The sequence below is a fragment of the Rhodofomes roseus genome (genome assembly GCF_022264815.1).
Source record: "Rhodofomes roseus strain CIRM-BRFM 1785 chromosome Unknown C8Q71scaffold_21, whole genome shotgun sequence".
NCBI lineage: Eukaryota > Fungi > Basidiomycota > Agaricomycetes > Polyporales > Fomitopsidaceae > Rhodofomes > Rhodofomes roseus.
Window position 1 is genome coordinate 314828 of NW_025952977.1, and position 22703 is coordinate 337530.

At 56.0% G+C, this 22703-nt stretch overlaps 7 protein-coding genes across 7 annotated transcripts; 3 read left to right on the top strand and 4 right to left on the bottom strand.

The window, feature by feature from the left end:
• Window positions 1-820: 820 nt before the first annotated feature.
• C8Q71DRAFT_713928 (FAD binding domain-containing protein) lies at window positions 821-3406 on the top strand (the record flags this gene model as incomplete). The annotated part of the gene is made up of 15 exons (XM_047920945.1): window positions 821-945; window positions 1000-1063; window positions 1114-1167; window positions 1220-1255; window positions 1305-1358; window positions 1423-1572; window positions 1635-1716; window positions 1774-1830; window positions 1887-2171; window positions 2217-2303; window positions 2359-2400; window positions 2451-2506; window positions 2561-2688; window positions 2753-3163; window positions 3220-3406. The coding sequence occupies 15 exons, from the start codon at window positions 821-823 to the stop codon at window positions 3404-3406; spliced, it is 1818 nt and encodes a 605-aa protein (XP_047775477.1).
• Window positions 3407-3438: 32 nt separating this feature from the next.
• Window positions 3439-6310, bottom strand: C8Q71DRAFT_258970 (uncharacterized protein). Its single transcript, XM_047917353.1, has 5 exons — window positions 6019-6310; window positions 5541-5967; window positions 5237-5486; window positions 4943-5184; window positions 3439-4885 (listed from the first exon to the last, which is right to left on the bottom strand). Exons 1-5 carry the CDS (start codon window positions 6156-6158, stop codon window positions 3599-3601), a joined length of 2346 nt encoding a protein of 781 aa, XP_047775478.1. The 5' UTR covers window positions 6159-6310; the 3' UTR covers window positions 3439-3598.
• A 982-nt stretch (window positions 6311-7292) lies between these two features.
• Window positions 7293-9530, bottom strand: C8Q71DRAFT_798592 (carnitine acetyl transferase; the record flags this gene model as incomplete). The annotated part of the gene is made up of 7 exons (XM_047925826.1): window positions 7293-7432; window positions 7494-7676; window positions 7740-8544; window positions 8602-8689; window positions 8742-9072; window positions 9127-9151; window positions 9204-9530. The coding sequence occupies 7 exons, from the start codon at window positions 9528-9530 to the stop codon at window positions 7293-7295; spliced, it is 1899 nt and encodes a 632-aa protein (XP_047775479.1).
• Window positions 9531-9619: 89 nt separating this feature from the next.
• C8Q71DRAFT_860949 (uncharacterized protein) lies at window positions 9620-12312 on the bottom strand (the record flags this gene model as incomplete). Its single annotated transcript, XM_047927845.1, has 12 exons — window positions 9620-9878; window positions 10180-10506; window positions 10556-10626; window positions 10687-10806; window positions 10859-10945; window positions 11009-11249; window positions 11300-11349; window positions 11417-11497; window positions 11552-11758; window positions 11821-11986; window positions 12034-12193; window positions 12249-12312. 12 exons carry the CDS (start codon window positions 12310-12312, stop codon window positions 9620-9622), a joined length of 1833 nt encoding a protein of 610 aa, XP_047775480.1.
• A 1157-nt stretch (window positions 12313-13469) lies between these two features.
• On the bottom strand, window positions 13470-18418 carry C8Q71DRAFT_259160 (CNH-domain-containing protein). The gene is made up of 11 exons (XM_047917355.1): window positions 16493-18418; window positions 16296-16439; window positions 15940-16233; window positions 15612-15881; window positions 15403-15558; window positions 15007-15349; window positions 14806-14955; window positions 14483-14751; window positions 14211-14430; window positions 14076-14159; window positions 13470-14023 (listed from the first exon to the last, which is right to left on the bottom strand). Exons 1-11 carry the CDS (start codon window positions 18302-18304, stop codon window positions 13656-13658), a joined length of 4110 nt encoding a protein of 1369 aa, XP_047775481.1. The 5' UTR covers window positions 18305-18418; the 3' UTR covers window positions 13470-13655.
• Window position 18419: 1 nt separating this feature from the next.
• C8Q71DRAFT_259164 (uncharacterized protein) lies at window positions 18420-19557 on the top strand. Its single transcript, XM_047917356.1, has 3 exons — window positions 18420-18748; window positions 18806-19159; window positions 19349-19557. Exons 1-3 carry the CDS (start codon window positions 18508-18510, stop codon window positions 19387-19389), a joined length of 636 nt encoding a protein of 211 aa, XP_047775482.1. The 5' UTR covers window positions 18420-18507; the 3' UTR covers window positions 19390-19557.
• A 685-nt stretch (window positions 19558-20242) lies between these two features.
• C8Q71DRAFT_259198 (uncharacterized protein) lies at window positions 20243-22376 on the top strand. The gene is made up of 4 exons (XM_047917357.1): window positions 20243-20616; window positions 20677-21244; window positions 21300-21980; window positions 22041-22376. Exons 1-4 carry the CDS (start codon window positions 20461-20463, stop codon window positions 22202-22204), a joined length of 1569 nt encoding a protein of 522 aa, XP_047775483.1. The 5' UTR covers window positions 20243-20460; the 3' UTR covers window positions 22205-22376.
• Window positions 22377-22703: the final 327 nt, after the last annotated feature.

Sequence of the window (22703 nt, forward strand, 5' to 3'; positions counted from 1 at the left end):
CCTTCCCAGGATGGTCAGTGACGTGTGAAGCATATGTGAAGCATCGATCTCATTGACTGCCGCGTATGACAGTGTAGGCGCGCGCCGTCAAAGAGATATTATCAAATGACGATACGTTCTCTGGGTCGTGCGCTCACAGTTGGGCTTCACGTTTGCAATGTTCATCGCAATGGGCTCGTTGAGGTTCTAGACAAGGTCACAGTTGACGCTACCGATTCAGGGTCGACGAACTGGGAATACTTTGGCGACGTACTGTAGCGCGCGCACAATGTAAACCTTTTGTCAATAGCCTCCTCCTCGTGCGTGCACGTTGGAGCGGGGAAGCATGCCCCTTTCTCGGGCTACATGTACGAGGTGAGTACTCAATGATATATGTGGAAGTACACGCTCACGTTATCTTGTACAGATGGTCTGCAGGACACGACTATCAGATAGCAGCGCGGCTCTCTTGACATTAGTGAGTTCGTATGCTGTACACAAGGCAGCAGCTATGCGTAAGTATGACACTCATGCTGTACATTGCGTTGTCGAAGGTCCAGGTCAATTGCCACTCCAATTTCTGATCACAAGTGTCGCTTAGTACGCAGTCGTGGGTGAGCCTTCCATACTCCGTCCCCGTGTTTGTATTCCCTTCCGTGCGAAGCGCTTTCCAGTTCCATCTGAAGTACATCATTCAGAGCTTCTGTTTGGCGCATAGAGCCTAACGACTCACACGTTCGAGACCGCAGTTCTCATCACTTCTGGGGAGCATGAGATGCTTCGTATGATATATATAGAGGACATGCAGTAGTGTATTGTCCACTCTCCACCATTCTTCAACATGCCAACTGCGTTGACTAAGGAGAGCGATGTCGATGTTCTGATCGTCGGTGCCGGTCCTGCTGGGCTGATGTGTGCGATGGCCTTAGCTCGAGCCGGTGTGAACGTCCGCATCATTGACCAACGGTGAGTAGTCGGGATATGTAGCACCAGCAATGTTTCACGTATCACTGTCTCCAGCCCGGCGAAAGTCGCTGCGGGGCAAGCGGATGGTATCCAGCCACGGATAGTTGAAGTCTTCCAGGTCTGTCCATCAGTCCATACAATAATCCTTTCTTCTGACTTTGAGAACAGAGTTACGGCTTCGCCGATCGTCTCTTCAAAGAAGCGGTCCAAGTGCACATGGCAGTGAGTCCGTGATCTGAGGGTACCACCATCTGTGTATTGACGGAGGGCGAAGGCGTTCTATAACCCGGGACCAAATGGTGGCATCGAAGTACGTCTTCATCTAGCCAACATCGCGCGATACATTGAGAGGTTCCCAGCGCACAGGTCGTGCACCTGATGTTACTGCGCCTACGGCACGATGGGCGTTTGAGGTGCGTTCTCGCATCATCGCTCAAGAAGTTCTGATCAGTGACGGTAGATGCATCTTCGTACCAGATGGCGCTGCATCAAGGGGGCATAGAACAGATCTTCTTGGATTCTATGGCATCGAACGGTGTGGAGGTAGAACGGCCTATGATACCAACAGCAATCCAGCTGTCTCAAGACGAATCAGTCCTAAAGGATCCGAAGTCACATCCCGTGAAGGTGATTATACTATTGCACTCTCTGCTGCTGCGATCCATCAACACACTGTCATCGGTTCGTAGGTGGTGTTGAAGGATCTTGGGGCTCCTGAAGGCTCGCTGGACACGGAAGTAGTACACGCGAAGTTTTTGGTTGGCTGCGATGGTAGGTTGTCAGTACGCTCCTGAGCGTCGCTATGTTGATTGCTCTCTATCTGCCTAGGCGCGCACTCTTGGGTACGCAGACAGTTTGGGATCACCATGGAAGGCGAACAGACAGGTTTGTGCATTCAAGGCGGTGACATCTATGCACCCGACGCATTCATTGAATCTCAGATTATATCTGGGGGGTATTGGACCTAATCCCTGACACTGACTTCCCCGATATTCGCAACCGGTGTGCCGTTCATTCACATAACGGTTCATGCATGATCATTCCACGGGAGGGCGACCTAGTTCGCCTGTATGTCCAACTAGCGGACAAGGACGTCCTCGATGCAAAGGGCAGAGTAGACAAGTCGAGAGTGGGACCAGAAACGATCATGGAAGTCGCGAACAAGTCGCTTTATCCTTACAAGATGTCGACCTCTCATCCGATTGATTGGTGGACGCTTTACATCAGTAGGTCGCTCCTTTATGCCTGTGTACATGTCTCACGTGTTCCAGTTGGACAGCGGGTTGCTAACCAGTACTCTGTTCATGACCGCGTCCTTATCGCTGGAGATGCGTGTCATACGCATTCTCCGAAAGCTGGTAGAAACCTTCGTTTATACCATCGGCCAAGTGAGTGCTCACGCCATGTTTGCAGGTCAGGGCATGAACGCTAGCATGAATGACACCCACAACCTTGGTACGTCATGCATTTCTCCGGGGAGACACTATCTGAGCGACCACGCATAGCATGGAAGCTGACACACGTTCTCCGCGGATGGGCGGATCTATCCATCCTCAAGACTGTATGGGTTCTTTACGGTAGTGCATTGCCTATCCGACTGACTGATCACTTGCAGTATGAATTTGAGCGGAGAAAGTACGCTCAAGATCTCATCATGTTCGACAAGAAGTTCGCCGCACTCTTCTCTGGCAAGCCGCGTACGGACGATAGCGACGACGGCGTGTCTCATGAAGAGTTCCTGGAGTAAGTTCAGCACTGTGATACAGTTCCTTTATTGAGCTCAATTGTCACTCGCATGCAACCGCAGGGCATTTCAGACCTTTGGTCTCTTCACAAGCGGTATCGGTGTGCACTACCAACCATCTGCGATCGTCGACGACAGACATTCATCTTACGCAAGCAAGCTCAACGTTGGTCAGCGACTGCCCCCGCAGGTCTTCATCCGCGCGGCAGACTCGCAGCCCGTACAGATCCACGACCTGTGCCCGTCCGATACACGCTTTAAGGTCCTCGTCTTCACTGGCGACACTACGAATCAGTTGCAGCTGAAGAATGTGAAGGCGCTGGCAGAAGAGATGCAGAAGCCGGAACACTTCTACGAGAGATTCGGGCATGGTAACAGCAGCGCGGTATTCGAGTTGCTCGCGATCAGCTCGGCGGACAAGATGATATCGAACTACACGGATGCCCCTACCTTCTTCAGGTCTCATTGGTCGAAGTGAGTACATCCTGCGTTGCCCGCTTCGCAGAGGGCTGACGAGTGTGCACCGGAAGGTTCCTACTCGACGATGAGGACATGTACAAACGCGCGGGAGGCGGAGGATACGATGCATACGGCGTGGATCCCAACGGGGCTATCGTCGTCGTCCGTCCCGATGGTTACGTGGGTACGGTGGCACCCCTTGGAGGCCTCGAATACTTGGACAACTACTTTGCCTCCTTCATGGTGCCATCCTCCTGATCGCCCCTTTTGGTCGACTACGCTTTGTCCTTGTACATCGTCAGAACATAGACTCCATACTTGCTATACAACGATACGGAATGCATGCGGTACATAGGTCGATACAGGGTATCCAGTACTTGGGTGGGAACAGTCCGTGATCTACATGAGAATGAGGAATCATAGGTTTCGCAGCTCAAGAGTAATTGGTGTTCAGCCTTTCCACATACGCCCCACCGGTGCGGCCTCAGCGCTGCCGATGGGAACACGCCTCGCGCCGCCTTTTCCAGGAGGCAACTTGCCTGTGACCTTCGGCTTCGCAAAGAGCTTTGTCGCCACCTTTGTCGGTGCCGTGCTCTTGCTTATCGATGAGGCCGAACCGCCAGAACCGGAGCCGTTTGACAGCTTCGCCCGTTTGACGTTCTCCTTCTCGAGTGCGACCGCCGGCCGCGTGCGCGTGGACACCGTTGGTTCTGCCTTGGCCTTTCCCTTCTCCTTCGCGGTGAACCTGGGAGCGGCAGCCGCGGGCACTGCCCCGGCGCTGCGCTTCGCGAGATTCGGTTGAGCCCTCTTCTCCCTGAGCGGCGGACTGTCGTCTTCTTCCGAGATGCCTAGCTCCTCAGCGAGACTCTTCGTGGGCGCCAGGACGGGCGGCGCTACAGGAGCAGCAGGTGTGGGTGAGTCGTCTGGGTCTTCTTCCATCGCTTCTTCCAGGGAGCCTAGATGTGGACGTTCGATGTCCGGGCTGTCGGGCGAGTTGGCTAGCATGAGAATCCTGCTGAGCGGGCTGGGCTTGGCGGGCGAGTATGCGTGCATCATGCGCGTTGCGGCGAGAGGCTTTGCCATAGGGAAGGGTCTGCGAACACCAGGTGTGCTAGGCCCAGCTTCTGGAGGAGCGTCCTGTGTAAGTGCGGGTGCACTCTTGGACATTGGGATTGATGTCGGTACCTCGGGCGCTGGTACATTTAGGGCACTATCGGAGGTGGAGGTGAGTACGAATGCCGGGGGCGGCAGGAGCGGAGGCTGTGCATCATGCGCATCCCCCGGAGGAGGTTTGAATGCAGTCGGCCCAGGTCTCTTCAGGGATGCTGCGGGTGACGGAGGAGGAAGCACGAAGACGGGCGCGGCTATGGGCGGTTGCGACGGGGGCAGGACGATGCTAGACTTGAAATCGGGCATCTGCAGCGATGAAGGTATGACTTCTGTCTCGAAAGGCGGGACGACTTTCTTTGGCGACAACCCCAGCCCAGACGAGCGACGGGACACGCGGATCTTCTTGCCGCTCCCAGCTCGGCCTGCAGCCACGCCCGCGGCTTTCCTCTTCGCAGGTGACCTCCGTGGCGACCTGGGCGGCGGAGATTGTGGACGACTCTCTTCGGTGGGTATGGGAGCAGTGGCTACAGTGATCGTCGATGTTGGCGCAGGAGTGGGCGGCAGCTCGGCAAGCATCATTTCCACTTGCCACGACCGTTTCTCTTCTAAGAACTTGATACGTTCCGCCTGTGAGGATAGCTCTCAGTGTCACGGCGACTCTGACCTGAAGTCGCACAACGATACCTCCAATGCCGCCTTCTCGCGGCCGAGCCGAACGGCGGCCTCCGTGAACTTCTTCCGTTCCCCGTCAAGCTCCTTGAACCGCGCATCCAAGCGTTGACGTTCCTCATCGCGCGCAGGGGCCGTCATTAGGTCTACGCTCATCTCACCAGCTTCCCCCTGCAACAGCCGCTCGTCATCAGCAAAGCGATCAAACAACGCCTGCGTCTGGGCTGCGTAAGTTGCAGCCTGCTTCTGCGCTTCATCTGTGTAGTGGTGTTGAGCAAGTAGAACGTGTGAGTATGCGAGCTCACACACCGAGTTCGGCACGTAATTTGTCAATGACAGCTTGCAGGCGGTCGACTTCCGCGCTCTCAAGAGCTTTCTGGCCGCCGGAGGATGATCCTGTACTCTTCCTCTGCAAGGAAGTTTCTGGTCTGGGTTCACTGGACGACTTCGACAGGCGTGCGATGGACTGCCGGATGGAGCTCATGAGAGCAGACAGCTTATCGCCGGCCGCCTCTGTGGGAGACATTGGGAAGAGTGCGGAGAGGGTGAGAGGGACGGGCTACAAGCCTGGTTAGCATATCCCCTGGCGACATCCACCGTGCGAACAGCATACCTCCGGGCAATCCTCAGGCGACTCCGCTACGTGCGCGTCATAGACGAGCCGCTGCATATCGTTGGCGGTAGAAAGTATCAGCCCTCTCAGCCTCCGGTTCTGGTCGAACAGGTCTTTGCGCGCAGTTTCCGCCTGCTCGAGGGCGACCTCGAGGAAGCCCTGGCCCTTCCCGCGCAGCTGGAGGTCGGGCGCGTCGACAACGTCCGCGTTCGCGCAGCGCAGGCCCGCGGCGGTATTGCCAAGCTTGACCTGCGTGTCTGCAATCTTGCTCCATCGCTCAGTCATGCGATCCTTCTCCTTCTCGATCCGTTTGACCTCGGCTTGGTGTGCAGTGCGAAGAGCTTGCATGGAGGTACGCGTTCGCTGCAGTTCGCTTGTTGTGTGTTTGTGCGCGGATTCGGTGGATAGGAGTGTGCGGGTGACAGATCTGCATTGGTGATGTAGGTAGGGTGTCTGTAGCCTTATTTGAGAGACTTACGCGAGACGAGACTTGTGAAGGTTCATTTCCCGTTCAGCGTTTGCAGCGCGCTCTGTAGTGTCGCGGTACATAGACAAGAGTCGTTCGTGATCATAAGAAAGGGTTCTGATCTTCGTTGTCAACTCTTCCGTTCTGGTCATATCATCCTACAGGAGTACATCAGAATCATATGCAAGACGAATGAACATTCTGCTCTCTAGGCGTCACAACCACGGCCATCGCGCGTGCGGCACAGGCCAGAGATAATATCGCATAGCAATGATACTATCTATCGAGAGCAACCTATGCCGGTTCTCAACATTTTCTGCACACTCGCGTCGTAACGTGCGGATGCAGCGTGTCGGCATGCGCAACCCAAGGATTTAGGAAAAGTGCGGACTGTCCCTATCCTTCCGCATGCAGATAATCCGCATAATACTCCATTTCCCTCATCACTATATCTTTCTAGGCGTCGAGGGTGATAGGTGATAGAAGGGCCGAGCCGCATCCAATCCGACGACTCACTATTCTCTGGCTCAACATACCGAGCAAACATTTCACCACTTTGTCTGTATCTTCTTTTGCAAGGCCATCAAGAGAAAGGCCTTGCCCATGCGTGAAGCCATGAGCTATGAGTTGCGCGTTGATGTAGTCGAGGCTGGACGTGACGGTCGCCTCTGACGATGCAGTATCGGAGAAAGGAGAACCAAGACCGGAGAAAGAAAGGTCGAGGGCCCAGTGAACAAGCTTCTTCGGGGTAGCCATAGCAGATTAGTCCTGCAGAGAGGAGGTCTACACGGTCGAGTGTGGTGACGAGCTCATGAACGACGGCGGGGACGATGAGAGTTGCACTCGAACCGCGTCGCGGACGCGCCGGTCACGTGTGGCGTACCTCGCGCGACGCGGTCCCGGCGCTAGCGCTCACCGCCGTCCTTCAAGTTTCCGCGCACAACGGTACGTCGTCTCCGTCGTCTTGCTCAATGCAATGCTCACTCGCCTTTCCGATAAAACTTGATCAGCAACCACACCATTTACGACGTTCCGCTTCGCTCAAAGGCGCCGTAAAGACGCGATTCCGGGTTGAATGAGACCTACGAAAATACGGAAGCCGGTATTGTAGCATTTACAGAACACCTTGTTTGATTGCCGTTAATTCCCGATACTGTACTGTCATTGGGGCAAAGTCCTATCGTAGACAATATATTCATGATATTACACCTAGTTTCCCGTCACACAACCAACGGCAACGAAAGGCCGACCTATTCAAAGTCAAGTTCGCAAACATCACGAACTGGCTACATCCTGGCTTTGAGATGCGAAGATCCCGCGAGTGCGACATGTAGATCATACATATCCTTCGCAGCACGCTCAATCTCAGCACAGAACTCCGCATTCGGCATGTCAGTCCGCGAGGTGATGGTGTACTGGAGGTAGTCTGTGCGCACGCCGATAAGCAACAGTACAACATTTGAAGGCATCACGCATGGGATGCTCACCGTCGAAGCCGGTCATGTACGGCACACCAAAGCCGTTCGGGACGACCTCGCCCCAGCCGTACGGCCCAAAGTGCTTGGAGAATACGGCAGACGTGCTGAGCACCCAGGTGCTCGACCGCTGCACGACGGGGTCCGAGAACACCTCGGGCATCGGCTCACCCTCCTTCAAAGTCTTGCGCAGCCCTGCAATGCAAGTGAAGTGTCAGCTACCTACTTCCACACATTTTCTCATGTTGGTTCACGCACCAAGCAAATGCCTATCAACCCCAAGGCCGTTCCCCGCCCGCTTCGCCCTTGCCACATGGGTCTCCACCGCCCTCTTAAACAGCCTTCCCCTCTCCTCCACACTCACCGCTGCGTCATCCATGCTCGCGACCCACGCGTCCGCCTCCGCGCTCACGACGCGGATCGCCTCCGTCCGGCCCTTGAAGAAGCGCCGCGACGATGCCGCCTCGTACGTCCCACCTTCGCGGCGCTCGCCCCGCGCGCCGAGGTGCCGCGCGTACGCGAGCTGCACGAGCATCTGCGCCCACGAATCGGGCGACACGCGGAACCCTTTGATCGCGGCCTTGCCGTACGGAGTGCGCACGATGTTCAGCGCCTGGCTCGACGCGAGTGCGTGCGCCGCCCGCGCGGCCTCCTGGATCGCTGCAGTCGTCTGCGCGGAGACGTGCCAGTCCAGCGCAGTCGGTAGCGAAGCAGAGCCCGGAGACGCCGGCGGAGATGAAGCGAAGTCGGGCGCGGCGATGGTGTCGAGGACAGTGTCGCAGAGGTAGACGGTGGGCGTGCCGTCCATGACGGAGTGCTCGCCGATGAAGCCTGCAGCGCCGTCATCGGTGACGACGAACTGGCATGGCTTGTCCATCCAGCGGTTACGCAGACCCATCTGCGAGGGCTCGGGACTCGATGGCAGCGCGCCATGCCAGAGCAGTCGACTGTGCGCGACCATGTCGGGTGCGTGTTCCGCATCGAGGCATAGCACAAAGGCCGCTGAATGGATCGTGCGCAAGATGTCTTCGTTGTGTGCGTCCGCTGCGAGTGTGTCGTAGTCCTACGGTTGCAGATCGGTCTGATACGCGTCATGGCGGGCGCATTATATGAGACGTACCTTGGTCCAGACATCGCGGTTGGACGCCGTCAAGATGCCAATGGCAGGGTACTCTTCCCGAGTGTTCTCATATATATGCCGTAGCTGGCTGTGGCACCCGAATTAGCAGACGTTCAGGAGCCACAACGCACATTACGCACGACTGCAGCTCATCGACACCCAGTAAGCGACCATCCTTCCACGGGTTGAGCTTCCACACGCGACCACGCCGGAGGACTACGACATGGCCGGAGTCGCCGCGGTCACCTTCGCGCGCGTAAGTGACGCTCCAGTCTGCCGGTTGTCCTGGCACACGGCAACAGTCGAACATCCAACGGTATGTGTCCACACAGATGGGCCCCTCCTTCGTTGCTTCAGGCGGGAGAGCACCAGTCTTGTATTGCTGCCTGAAGAGCATCCCAGCGCGGACAATCGACGCTGCGCGATGCAGCGCAGTTTGGGGAAGGTGGGCCGGGTGTGCATCGAACCCATCTGTGCGTAAAACTTGTCAGGCAGAGGAGAGACAGTACAGTCATGGTGGCTCACAGTAGTATGATACATTGATGCAAACCTATGACACGCGCCGATGAGTATCTCCGTTGAATCGCACAGTCGAAACATACCGAATCACGGTAGGTCAGATACGCGCCGTCATCCCACCACTCTTCCAGCCAGTGCTCTGTCTTTGCCTCCCTGTCTGTCAAGCGTCTCTGCAGCTCCTGTGCGGGCCCCTTGGCGAACTCGTCCACCTTGCGCACCACGCTCGCGTACTCCGCATCGTTCCATGCGAGGGGCCGTAAGGTCTCCTTCAGGGTATCGAGGGTGTCCTTAAGCGGAGGCACAGGTAGTCGTGGAAGCTTGGCCTGAGCTGCAAATGTGGTTCCAGGAAGTGGTGGTGGTGCGAGGGCCTTCCAGTTGCTGGGGCGTTGTCGCGCATTTGCGGTCGACATTCTGCGACCGATGCGCACACTGGCCGGGACGCGTTGCGCTGGGATAATTCTACTATGCGTTGGGATGGTCAGAGCGCGTGCTGCGGTGGTTAGTTCTGCATAACGTATTCGTGCAGACATGCCCCGAGAGCGATGGATAGGCCGGAGATGGCTGTCCAGGGGAATGCGGGGAACTTATATGCACCCCGCACTGTGCATGATCGCCCGAGGCAGCCGGCCATGTGAATTCGCCCGAAGACGCGGTCAGCTGATTCGCATTGCGGCGCGAATACGGCTTGCTCGGAATCGTCCCAGCCCGAGCGCGCAAATATTGAGCGAGAAGTCGGAGGATGGAAGACTGTGGGGTGCCTGTCAGCGAAGGTCAGCGAGATCTCTTGGTAGGTGCCTACTGAAGCACTGGGAAACACGACTCGGAGGCGCTTCGCCGGGCGCTTGTGCGATGTTCGCCAGTGGCCATGCACCGCTGAAAGCTTGAAGCTTAGCCTTGAATTGAAGCTTGAATTTTGCAGAGTAACGGTAGAGAATATTGAGCAACATGCGTAGACAGAGGCACCTGGCAGCCAAAGCGCGTAATAAATTACTGGTGGCGAAGAATAGGGTTTGCAGAGACCATATAACAACCAAAACACCAACTTGAATACAATTGTACATCAATGTCGTCGTCATAGTGTGCCCAATATATGCCTGAATGTCACGGGTAGAGGCGCCTTGCTTGGATCGAGCATCGAGGACTTTCTGCTGGAGAGCCTGCATCTTCTCTTGTTTGCGTTTGCCGTCCTCGCCGAAAGCGAGACTCAGCACCTCCCGCGCCTCTTCCTTGACAGAATCCGGCGTGCCTTCGGGCGCCTTGCCAAGGCGGTGGACAGGTCTCAAGCCAGACCCGGTGCGCACGTTGAACAGCTCGTAGGCGACGCCCAGGTTTTGTGTCAGGTGCAGTGAGTTCAGCGGCTGGTCGAAGAAGAACGGCCAGCATATCCTGTGGACGATGAAATTACTGTGTCGGGGTCCGTAATGTGATGCCTTACATCGGCACGCCGGCACAAATCGCCTCAATAGTGCTGTTGTGGCCGCAATGCGTCAGGAACCACCCAGTTGCCTAAGAAAATATGGTGCGACGTCGAAACCTATTCACAATCCGCGAAGCGCTCCCACCCACCGGATGATGCAGAATATGCTGCTGCGGCGTGTATTTGGTAAGAAGACCGTGACCACACTGCTTGACCTTGTCCGCCATCCCCGAGGGAACGTTTAAGTAAGGGGACGCGTGGCTTATGAGCTTGAGCAGGAGTCGTCAAAACACGGACGTGAAACATGTAGCAGAAACGTACGAATGGTATCTTGAGGTCCAACACGGCGTTCAAGAAAGCCCAGATCTTCTCCGGCTCCATGGGCCAATATACCGTCCCAAATGATATCTATGGAGTACGTAGCTTCAGCTCAGAACAGACAACGGAGCATTGAATTCCGAGATGACACACGTATAAGAGAGAACGTTCACCGTAGCGGCTCAAGGTGGACGCCAGGAAGTCGTCGATCCCTGCAGTATTATCCGACTGCTGCTTCTCTACGTCTTCAGCACGTGTACCGAGCGCAACCATCGGTCCAGCGCAATACAAGGGGCGGGTCGTCTCCACCATCCACTGTCGCAGAGCGGCTATGGTCCCCGGCTCGTAGCACTCAGGGCTGGCGTGGATGATACCATCGCAAGCGTTCAAAACTCTGCAGGAGATTGAGCGTGACGCTGCGAAGCGTGATCGAGCAGTGCTTACTGGTATGTCAGGAGGCATAAACCTCCATTCAGCGCCTTGCCTCCCATGGACTAAACGTGCGCGCGGAGACAGTCACTGTCAGTGGACGTGGGTTCATCGCTCACTGCATCTGCTCACCGTCTGTGGCTCGATCTCGTAGTCGTACATAGGCGGCAAGCCCGGAATATTTACCACGGTGCCGGAGGTTCCATACGCGATCTATGCCAATATACGGGTGAGTCGAGACCGAGAGCAACTTGTGCATTCACGCACGTCTCCTGCGGCTTCCGCTATTTCCACCTGCTTGAGGGTGGCCTCCTCAGCACTCTTCGCAAGAAGGTCGCCGATCCCGCCCAACCGCTCTGGCGCAGACATCCGGAACATGATGGATGCTGCTGCCGCAATCCACGCGAAGACCTTGATTGGCTGGTCTGGTCCGCTGAGCCGGCGCACGGCCTGGAGAAGCGGCAGGCCGAAGAACTTGAGTGTGGCACCATGCCGGTGAGCGACGCGCAGACAGTTCAGGTCCGGACTGGACGTACGTCGATTATGACAGCCTTGGGACGAGGAACCGCGTTGTATGTGGTCCCTGTGTGGACACACTGTAGAGGCAAGCCCTTCACCAGCTTCTCGAGCGCTTCAGCGAAGGCCTCATGCAGCCCCTCCGTGTCGAGCGCATGTGCGCCTGGGTTGTTCAGGGCAATGACTCTGTCCCGGCGTCAGGCTCTTCACTCGAACATCACGGTGTCACTAACCTGATACGATCCAGAGGATGAGGCTCATCCGCGTCAAAGTTACGGAGGAGCTCCGAATTGACGCGGTCGTAGAAGGCTGGTGTGGTGAGGAAAGTCACAGTCGTGCCTTCAGCACCCTGCGCCAGCCGAGCTGCTAAGTTACAAAGTGGGCGGGCGTGGCCTATATGTAGACGATGTGAGATTTATTTGCATGAATACATGACCAGGCCGCGTACCCCAGGCCTCGTAGGCAAACAGAACGAGGTGTGACCCAGTAGGCACAGATTCAGCTTCAGACATATCGCGTCTTACGAGGCTGCAGGGACCAAGTTGCAGATGCTGAGTGCGCCCACCGTGCTCTATATGAGTTCAGGACCGCACTGGTTTCGGCGCGGCCAGGCAGTGGATCGTACGTTCTTTTCTGCGTTTGGATTGTGCTCGGAGTGATCGCCTCGCAAGATACACGATGGTAGCGAGGCTGAAATCCTGACAGATAGTGCTCTGAGGCACAAGAAGCCAATTTATCATGCGTGACAGAATATGTCAGGAACAATATACAGAGAGAATTATAGAATCATGGCGACATGATCTTACGATTATATTCGAGCTGGATAGTTGAGCTGTCTTTATTGGACCATTGGGTCGCGTTGCTATGCGGTACAACGCATAGCCGGTCTGGGGGGCACATTATTCGACGGCATGGGTCGGGCTTCATCTGGGCTTCATGCAGGCAGCCCGAATGACCATGACGAGAGCGTGGATTAGGCCGATTAGCTGTGGCCGTGGACACGATGTAGTCGCCACTGTAGCGGCCGGCCGCGTGGATTGATACATATGAGTATCTGAGACATCAGGAGGAACGACAGCTCACTAGCACTGCCCGACTCCTTGGCCGTAACCGGACTGGGTTTGGTGCGAGGTCGTACATATAATCCTGTCAGTGTGAGACGTCATGACAAATATCTGCATTGCAACCAATACGTACTAGCTATGCCTTTGACGTCGCGCTACCCAAATCATTGCTAGACTTAGATGTACGCCGCTCTAGACTGCCGCGTACGCGTAGCATCGCGTTCATCCTACGCGTCGCGTCACAAGCTGTTGACCGTGTTCGAACAGTGTGACTCATGTCACGCAAGCGATGCACATCCGCCGTCTTTCCCCCCTACTTCAAGACGGGTTTCTCATACTCGTTCAAGCAACCTCTGAGCAAGCTTCAAGCAAGCCCTGCCGGCCAGGCGGAGCGAAGCGAAGCAATCCCTTGTAAGTAAGTACTTTATGCTCGATCGCCTCAGACATGTTCTCGGTTGTTAGGTCTCTGTCGCACAACGTTGTTCTCGTACAAGTTCTATCGTGGCATGACTAATCGTTAGCTACGCGTATCGTAACAATGCTACAAATGCAAGTAGGATATATATATGTTGTGCAGAGGAAGCGAACAGATGTGTATAAAACAACAATGACACGACTTTTCGAACTCGGCGGGAGCGTCAGCACTGCCGACCGCCGCACAGAGCAGGATGAGGAGACGAGCGAAGAACGTAGATAGAGCCGGGGCAGGGTGGCACGATGCAGTGCATCCGCCTCGACACCCCTGCATGCACGCAACATGATCAGGAGCGTCGGATGAGCGCACGTAGGGGCTATGACATCGAACTCGGCGACGCCATCTGTAACCTCATCACTCGGTCATCTGAGACCATGAGGATCTCATCACGCCCTGCCGTCGAATGCGGTCGTGGCTGAGGCTGGTAAGGGTTCGCATATGCCCCTTGCGCGGACGCCGCGCCATAGCCGCTCTGGTTAGCAGGATACTGGTTGTACCCATAGCCCTGCTGGTATGGGGTGTATTGCTGATACTGCGAGGCAGAGTTCGTCGTCGAGGGAGGGGTGTCAGCGAAGAGGAGTCGGAGGTTGTTGCCCTGGATGATTTGCGACATGGCACCGGTCTCCACATGTCGGATCTCCACAAAGGTCGGCTCGAACGCGAGGACATACGGATAATGGAGTGCTACCATATGTATTAGTCCCTTCAGTAGGTCATTAATGCGATGATGGCTCACCAAACCCTGTTGGATAACCCTCCCAGTAGACCATGAAGTCTTTACGTGACCTCCAGCCAGTCCTATTCACGTAGAAAGCGAATTCTAGCGTACTGAATCAGCCAACTGCTTCGGGTCGCGCAGAAGAAAGCTCACCGTCGTAGCATAGCAAGAACTCGCTTTCTATCCGATAGATCGCCAAAGGACGCAAACCTTCGCGCCTGCGCACGAAGTCGAGTGACTGATCTGAAGGATCAAGCAAGCCCTGCGTATCCAGCGTCTCGAGGTCCACGATCTCAAAGCCGTTCGTGCAGCCCACGCATAGCTTCGTCTTCAGGAAGTGGATAGAGCTCGACTGGACAGGGATATAGAACTCCTACATGGCGACCTGTGAGCAGCATGACAGACAATCAAACGGGATAACATGCCTTGAACACGCGCAGCGTATCGTTGCCCCCCTGGAGCAGCTTCTTGAATGTGGGCTTACTCCGGCCGCGGACATTCTGGTCGATGGGCTCCAATGTCTTGATGGTACTAGACAGTGGGCTCGCCTTGACCACACAGACGAGCGTCTTGCCCAAGCAGACGCCCGCCTTGAAGAACGAGATATGTGATGCTATCCGCTTGCCACGTTTCAAGGCGGCGAGAGGATCCATCGGGTCGAGAGCGTCGAGGGGGAAAGTGATGACTTGCCGCTCTGAATGGTTCTGTCAGACATAGTTTCCGCGGGTGTCACCTTGCGGGTACGCACCGGACAAGACGATCAGGAGCTGGTAATCCTCAAGGACATCTACCTGTGAGACATCCTTCAGGGCAAGGACCCTTAAGGGCTCCCTCCGCTCCCAGAGGTTAGAGATGTAAACCCCATCGTCCGTGCCGTAGACCGCCCGCTTGCCATTGTCTATTCCAAACACTCAGCGTACGACAACGCCTATACAGACAGATTGCTTACTGAAAGGTGCGGCGCAGTTTACTCGATTGGGCCCGAGGAAGAAGCCCTCGCTAAGCGTCTCCGTCTCGAAGACCAAACTCCGCTCGTGCATGAGGTCCTGCTGTTTCTGTATGTTCTCGACCCACTTCCGTTGGCTGACATACGTGCTTGCCCAGAGCGTCATCTGGTAGTACTTCCGGCCCAGGTGCACAAAGGTGATGGAGAAGCCGCCCTTACTCTCCTTCACAGCAACGGCAGGAGCATGAGGAGAGTTCTTGAGGAGCTTCTGCTTCTCCCTGTCCTTCGGCTTCCCTGTTGGGAACTCATCTGGGGCAGATACAAGCAACAGCTCGAGAGGGATAGGCTGGTAACACAACGTCAGACCGCATTCATCCGGACGACAAGCGACGATCATACCCGACGGTACACTTTATACTGCTCAACCTTGCTCTTGGGCTTCACCATGAGCAGCGCATGATCGAAGAGGAAGACCTGAAGCTCGGCGCTATCGCCTTGCTTCTTGAGCGCACCCTTGTAGATAAGCTCGCGCCCCTCTTCTTTAAGCCGAAGATCCTAAAGAAGCCCAGTCAACTTAAAGTGGATCAACCAGTCAATGGGACACGTACGACTTCCTCTCCGGGGCGAAAGATCAGCTGTTGATCGAGCTGCAGAAGGTTGAATCGGTTCTCCGCCTTGCCCGTCTCGTTGTTCACGGCCTTCAAGAATTCGCGAACGATTTCGACGACCTTGGGCAAGACGGTCTTATCGGGGTTGTCCTCCGGCGTGTGCTTGAGGACCGCCTCGAGAAGCAGAGGATAACGAGCAAGTCGAGTTGTCGGCTTGGTCAGGTAACCGTTCAGCTCTAGTTTACGGGATTCCGGCCGACGTTCCACTTCCTGTAATGATGGCGCAGTCATGAGCGCCTAATGGTACCTGCAGAATCACGACACAGACCTCGACAAACTGCGCGAAGGCGGGGTTCGAGCTCTTCTCCTTCTCGAACTCATACTTGCCATATAGCTGGTGAGCACCATACGAGACGAAGGGAGCAAAGTGGGGCACTGCCTCGAGGAGGACATCGCCTATCTGGTCGACCACGGCATAGGACTTCTGACGCTTGTTCAGGGCGTCTCGTAGCCTCGTGTTAACTGCGATGATGTCGTTTATGTTCCAGAAGACCTGCTCTAGGAAGTCAGATCGCCGAGGCTCGGGGATAATGTCGAGCTCTTTGAGAGGCTTCATCCAGAGCTGGGCGTGCCGGAACGTGAGTTGTCACGATGCTGCTTGAGTGTAGGCACATGAACACTTACGTCGCGCAAATACTCCATGTCCCGCACGAAGTCACGCTCGGTGTACATGACCTCATTGATGGCTTCTTGGCGTTTCTTCTCGGTGTCCGAGACGCTGTTGACCACCTCTTGTGGCACGGTATGAATCCACAGCGTGCCAGGTTCCTGAACAGACATATGAGACAACATGCTACGTTAGCAAGGACACGGACACATACAACGAGGTCGCCCAGACTCTCTCGGCTAATCTGCTTCTTGAGCCCTGGCTGGGGCTTCATGTTCAGACGAGCCTGCTGCTCAAGTCGCCGTGGACAAGCGATCGAGTAGCAGAGCTGATCACGAGAGCATGTCGGGGAGTAGCAATCGGTAAGAAGGGTGAAAACCCCCGACGGCAAGGGCACATCGTCAGACGCGATCGAGCCTCTACGTGGCCGTGATGGAGGCGAGATGACAGAATCTGGTGGGGAAGGGGAAGTGGGCCGCGAACCGTCCTTGAATGTCTTCTCGGCATCAGATTCAGTGGTGGGCGACGGACTTTCCTTCGGGGCTGACGTGTCCGCACCGTCATTGATGAGTGGTCGGCCAGGAGCCTTCGTGATCCCTTCACCGTCTTCTTCGACGTTCACCAGCTCTCCACTCACAAACGGGCTAGGTAATTTCGTCCGGAACTGATACAGATCGTTTGCAGAGTCACGCAGGCGGTGATCGTACGTAACCGCGTGGAAGAACTTCTGTGCATCCAGGGCACGGCCAAGGAGGAGTGCAAGGTTCCGGTCCGTTGTCTTGATGATGTACGCGATCTTGTCTACCGCCTCGCGGCCATCGAACGCGTCCTTATAAGTGAGACCATCCTTCACGCGATCCTGCAATACAATCCGCGCCTTGAACGCTTCCGCAACACGCGACAACAAAGCAGGATATACGATGGGTGTGCGCGAACGTTGCGGCTTCGCCGCAGGGGAGTCGCGCCCACCCATACCTGGTGGTATTGGGGGGCGTGGGACACGGCCAGACTCGATCATCGCACGGAATTGTGGGGTCATCGTCGCTGACATGGACCGTGAGCGATCTTGACCAACATGGTCCTTGCGGAAGGCGAGGCCAGGAAGCGTCCTAGACGACTCCGACGAGCGGCGCCCGTTGGTTGTGCTAGATATGTCGACCATGGTCGATGAAGCAGGAGAGCCGACCTTCGGCCCCGCGGGAACAGCAGTGTCCAGCTGCAGAGGGTACGGTCGGGATGAAGACGCGGTCGGGAAGGCAGCAAGTTCAGGACTCGTGTATAGGGAAGAGGCAGCTGAGAGACGTGAGCGGACACTGCTGGGCTTGGAGCGATGTCGGGACGGCGGGAGCTCACCATTACTGTCCTCCGTGCCTGGGTCGCTCGGTGTTGCCGCCTCCGTTACGAAGTCAATGCCCAGCCTCCCGTCGTCGGTTTCGATATTGACGCCAAGGAGAGGGACGTCGAGCGACGCAGGCTGGGGTAGGTAAGACGGGGACTGTTGGTAGTTCATCGGCCCGTTCATATACACCTGAGCCTGGTACGCCTGCGCAGGCGTGAGGCCCGCTCGTGTATACGCCTCGAGACTGGAATCTGGAGGTTCTTCGGGAGGCGGCGCGATCACGCCGGGCGAGCTGGCAATGGACCTTGCACGGCTGATGATAGACGGTGCCGCGAGAGAGCTGGAATGCGAGTAGTTGGCAGGCGGGTGTTGGTACGGAGGATAGCCCTGCGGAGGAGGGAGTAACGACTGCCTGTAGGTCGATGGCGGCGGCGCCTGGGGCTGGAGGGGGTAGTTGATGGATTGTACGTGCGATGAGCCCGACGTTCTCCTGTCTACTTGGGCACCATACTGCTGAGGGTAGTACGCGTGCTGATGGCCGTTGGACAGTGGACTCTGCTGGAGGGGAGGATATTGGCCAGGATGGGAGTTGTTAGGCTGGTGATGAGTAACGCCCGGGCGGCCGAAGATGGATTCATATGCAGCATGGCGTTTGTCGGGCTGTCGAGGGCCAAGCGGCCTGTCCATCGCGGCCGACAGCGAGCAGGGCGGCGTCGGGCAGCAGAGCTTGCTCGTTGTGCGAGACAACGGGAAGAAGGTGAGGAGACGCCCGTGCCAAATAGTCTAATTACTGTTACATCTGTTAGTAACGCTGTTACACGCTCTCGCCACCGCCAAACATCTTGAACCGCAACATATAGCTGCACCAGCCTCGATTCACGTCCCTGATAATGCTAGTGCATTTTCGTCTGATGAGCTACGACGCGCTGGGCGTGCCCGCCGAGGCATTCGTTTCGCAATGGCCCGGGACCGGAGTTCCCGGGCAACTCGCTGCAAGAGGCTCAGCCTCGATTCCAGTGACTACCGGTATACCCTGCACCGGTTACATAACGTTCGGAATCTCCTTCCAGTCATCGCAGATTCCACACACTTCCATCATACGCGTAGAATATACCACAGCGTCGACGCGTCGTGAGTGCATCGAATTTCCTAGCTGAAGTGCAGTATGATGATCAGAGCCGTGAACAGCCTGCCAAAACACGATACCAGCTGCGAGGGGTGACATCATCTGCTCTGACAGACACGCCCATTCGAGGTTCTCAACGTTCACCCATCATCCTGCAAGTGACCATGCGGTATGGGCTTGCACAATCCAAACGCCGCGACCACCAGGCGTTGTGGCCAGCAGGCAACACATGCGAACTTCAGTCACGAATCTTCGTTACGTCGATGCATGTATCACTGAGATAGTTACAGCATCGGGACGCCGCAGACCTGACGTTCAGATTCGGGCTTATGGACTCTACTTATCGTTTTCCCAGCATCAAGAGAAACCACTCGCAACTACTGCCAGCGCAATGCTGCGCGTCCACTCAGTACAGGGTACGTGGCCAATCACGAGATTAGTTGTTGCGGTCGTGTAGAAGTTGGGCTTGAAAATTGCGCACGGAGTTGCTCCCAAAATGCTCTCGCATCATTCATTCGGTAGCGCGACGTTCGCGTAACGCGTCCGGTATAACAACTTGCTTTCGGTTGTGTTGATTTCTCGGGCGGCCGCTGATATGCTCTCAGATGGCGGCCTTCAGTACACAGGTTCCACAGCTCATTGTTAATTCATCCATGCTGATCGTTCATATCACTGCAACAAAGGTCTGTGCGTCAAACACGCATGCACCGCTGTTGGTCATTTTGAAGTGTCCGGTCATATTGGCAACACAGCGATCGGTGCACAGGATATTGCTGGTGCGTCGGGCAAGTCAGGCAGTGGTTTTGAACCCTGGAGTAATTCAAAGACATGGTTCAATGACTCAATCCGCCTACAGAGCATCCTGAGTTGGCCCGCTGCCATATGGAGACGTTGCTGTTGTCACTGCGGTAAGCGTTGCCACCTCTCAGTTGCCAGATGGGGATGACATTGACAGTGCTTTGCTGCTTAGTTGCGTGGCGAACTTCCGCCTCGTCCACACGCATACGTCGACTCTGGGTGCACACCGTTCATGCGGGCGTTTGACGGACGGTCTCGTCATCGCACCGCCATTGGCGATCGATCAGGCGGGACGGAGGGCAACGGGAGCGCGATGGGGCGTGCTCCTGCCAACAATATGCAGTGCAGGTGCCACTCCGAGCCTCATGGCGGTACCGTCCGCCCGCAAAATTGCTTGGTACTTACAGCGACTGCGCCGTTCGTCTTTACGATCTGTTTGCCACCCGATTGTCATCGCGTGTCGGCTGTACGTGCGCGAATGACGTGGTGGCAAAGGAGGTCATGGTATGTCTCGTAAGTGACCGCAATCTGTTACCCCCTTCACCCACAGGCCGTGATGAAACTACCATGCTGACGTGCTGTCAACTCAGGGAGTGGCATGGTTCAAGTGCCTTCTCAGGCACCTGTTGCACCCGAGAACATAGCGTGCGTGCAGGGGACTCGCGGGCCCGTCATTCATGGTAAGTATGGCATCCAAGTTGTTGATGAGATGTTCCCAAACCACAATGGCTGTGTCGGGCCTGGATCCCGACCCGCCGGAGATGTCATCCGTCGTCCCTGATGCTCGCGCCCGCGTTCGTATGCGGTAAGTGTGCGCTCTGGCGGTGCGGGAGAATCGGTGCAGCTGGGGCTATTCAGGGCACCATTCACTCGTCTGCTATGCAGAGCAGACGTCGATGCCACAGGTATAAAAGCCTGTATGCCTGACGTAGAAGTCCTACTACCTCCCACCACCTACACGTTGACCTCGAGAATTCGAATGCCCAGGAAGAAGCGCTCTAGTGGTGGTAACGGAGACAAGGAACAAAATGATGGCCATAGGCGCCTCCCGACGCGTATTCCGGACTCACCTGGGGTGAGTGATGCCGTTCCTGATACACAACGACACACCTTACGATCGTCCTGGCACTTCTAGTATGTCCATTGGGCCACGCGGACCTTTGGCAGAACTCGAGGCGGACCAGCATCTGTCCCTACAGGCGTTTCATCCGAAATTGACTTCTCCCTCGCTGACAACGAAGGGCTCGGGAGTACGGAGAGTTCGCCGGTGTCATCCGCGCAAAGCTCTCTGTCTCCGACCAGGACACCCTCCAGTTCAAGAGGCCGCGGACAACGCCGGTCTGGTGGACAGGACGAGCTACCGGTCTTCGGGTCTATCTCTCCCATAACACCGTCGAGCGAGGGGGGTGACCCATGGTCGCCTCCTACCGCAGTCTCACCTCCAGAGCCATCCGGGCCCTCTCCACGTCGCGACCGATTCTCTCCCTCTCGTCAACACCACTCACCCCTCAATCAGCAAGGTTCACCAACTCGTCAACAGTACTCTGCTACCAGGCACCAGGGCACTTCATCCCATCCGCAACATTCTCCCGACGCCCCCTCCCAGCATTATCCTCGGTATCATCCGTATCGACAACCTGTAGTCGCTCCTCGAACTAGGCTTCCGCCAGGCAGTCACACACCGAACCTTCCGACAGGATCAGGTGAGTGATCATCTTCCCGTCGCCGCATGACTCGTCTTCATGTTGGCCCTGGCAGCGGTGGGCTCGTATCCTGCTCCAGAGGTCGGCATGCCGCCTGTGTACGGCTACACAGGACCCGTCACTGATGATGCGCAACAGTGGCCCGAGTCCAGCCTTGGCTTCAGCCCAGATGGATCATTGCCCGCTCTCGACACGAACTTCTCGTACCTAAATTATTTGCCACCAACTATGGAGGAACAGGTCACACATGTGCCCTTGTATATGCCCCAGCAGCCACCCTTCCAACGACAGAATATACCCCGCTCCTCTGCCCAATCCACGTCCCAATGGGCTCGCAACGCCATCTATCCTTCCGGTTACCTTGGCCCTGAGGTACAGACCGGTGATGTCGTCAATCACTATGCGTCACCGGCGTACCCTCAGCAACTATGGGAGACGCCCACAGCATATGGCTCCACAGCCGTTGTCGCCGAACACGCTACGACAAGAACAGCGGAGCAGCCGTCCTACCAATGGTCCACTGGGCAATCCCAATACGCGGCACCCCGAGGCCGGCCAGGCACAGCATTTGACCCGCATCTCGCGCATCCCGCTATCGCTCGACCCTGTCGTTCAGACGCTACTCAAAGCTTCGGGCAACCTCTGCAGCATAGGCATGGCATCATACATTCCACGCATGCGAGTACGATCCGTTCGGGGATGTCGGAGTCGGCAATGCCATTGGGCCATGATCACAGTTAGTGTTTGTGGACGTGTGTTATCGTATCGTCAACTGATCTCTTTGTTGCTATGGCAGGTCCGGTGTACCTCACAAATCCCTACGCTCCTCTACCCTCACAAGAGACGCATCAGCCTCAAGCGGTCTACAGCGCCCCTCCCTCGGCGGACGCAAGTATAGAGACCTTCGATGCAACGAGCTCTGGGCCGTTTCCGTCCTCCCATGTACGACGCAGCGTATAGATAGCTTCGTCTCGACTGGACTCTGCGCCGTGTGTATACTTCACCTTCTATGCGGACGTTTGCCTTTTCTTCTGTGTACACACCCTCGATGACCCTTGCAGCGATAGATAAGTTATGTAGCACTGGTTGTAAATCACTTTCAAGTTGTCCGAGGGTACGTTTCCATTGATCCTGTAGCGTAATATGCAATGTCGTCGTGATCCTCATGTTAGTAGCTGTGAGGAGTCTTGTATCACCACGCTACTGATACTAGTTGGTAGGACGCTATTTAATTGGAAACTCCGGATTACTACTATCATACGCATATCCGGTGAATTCGTTGACATCTGTTTGGCATATCCCACATGCACATCCGCCATCTTCGCCTTTCCCTTCATGTTCGACATTTGACTCATCTGATGATCTTCCCTTTCAAGGATAGATTCATCATGGTCAGCCTCATGATTTGCTTTAGCTGCTTGCTAGGAACCTACTCCTCGAGCTCCGCATTAGGGGCCCA

Bases quoted from the DNA above. Each gene is read 5' to 3' on its own strand.
- C8Q71DRAFT_258970 (XM_047917353.1), bottom strand. From the start codon at position 6,158: ATGACCAGAACGGAAGAGTTGACAACGAAGATCAGAACCCTTTCTTAT. The intron at 5,968-6,018 runs GTAAGTCTCTCA...TCACCAATGCAG, and splicing joins CTTCACAAGTCTCGTCTCGC to ATCTGTCACCCGCACACTCC. The intron at 5,487-5,540 runs GTATGCTGTTCG...CCAGGCTTGTAG, and splicing joins CGCCTGAGGATTGCCCGGAG to CCCGTCCCTCTCACCCTCTC.
- C8Q71DRAFT_259164 (XM_047917356.1), top strand. From the start codon at position 18,508: ATGCTAGTGCATTTTCGTCTGATGAGCTACGACGCGCTGGGCGTGCCC. The intron at 18,749-18,805 runs GTGAGTGCATCG...AGCCGTGAACAG, and splicing joins TACCACAGCGTCGACGCGTC to CCTGCCAAAACACGATACCA. The intron at 19,160-19,348 runs GTACGTGGCCAA...ATATGCTCTCAG, and splicing joins GCGCGTCCACTCAGTACAGG to ATGGCGGCCTTCAGTACACA.
- C8Q71DRAFT_259160 (XM_047917355.1), bottom strand. From the start codon at position 18,304: ATGGACAGGCCGCTTGGCCCTCGACAGCCCGACAAACGCCATGCTGCA. The intron at 14,431-14,482 runs GCATGTTATCCC...GTCGCCATGTAG, and splicing joins ATACGCTGCGCGTGTTCAAG to GAGTTCTATATCCCTGTCCA. The intron at 14,024-14,075 runs GTGAGCCATCAT...TACATATGGTAG, and splicing joins GGGTTATCCAACAGGGTTTG to CACTCCATTATCCGTATGTC.
- C8Q71DRAFT_259198 (XM_047917357.1), top strand. From the start codon at position 20,461: ATGCCTGACGTAGAAGTCCTACTACCTCCCACCACCTACACGTTGACC. The intron at 20,617-20,676 runs GTGAGTGATGCC...TGGCACTTCTAG, and splicing joins GTATTCCGGACTCACCTGGG to TATGTCCATTGGGCCACGCG. The intron at 21,981-22,040 runs GTTAGTGTTTGT...TTGCTATGGCAG, and splicing joins GCCATTGGGCCATGATCACA to GTCCGGTGTACCTCACAAAT.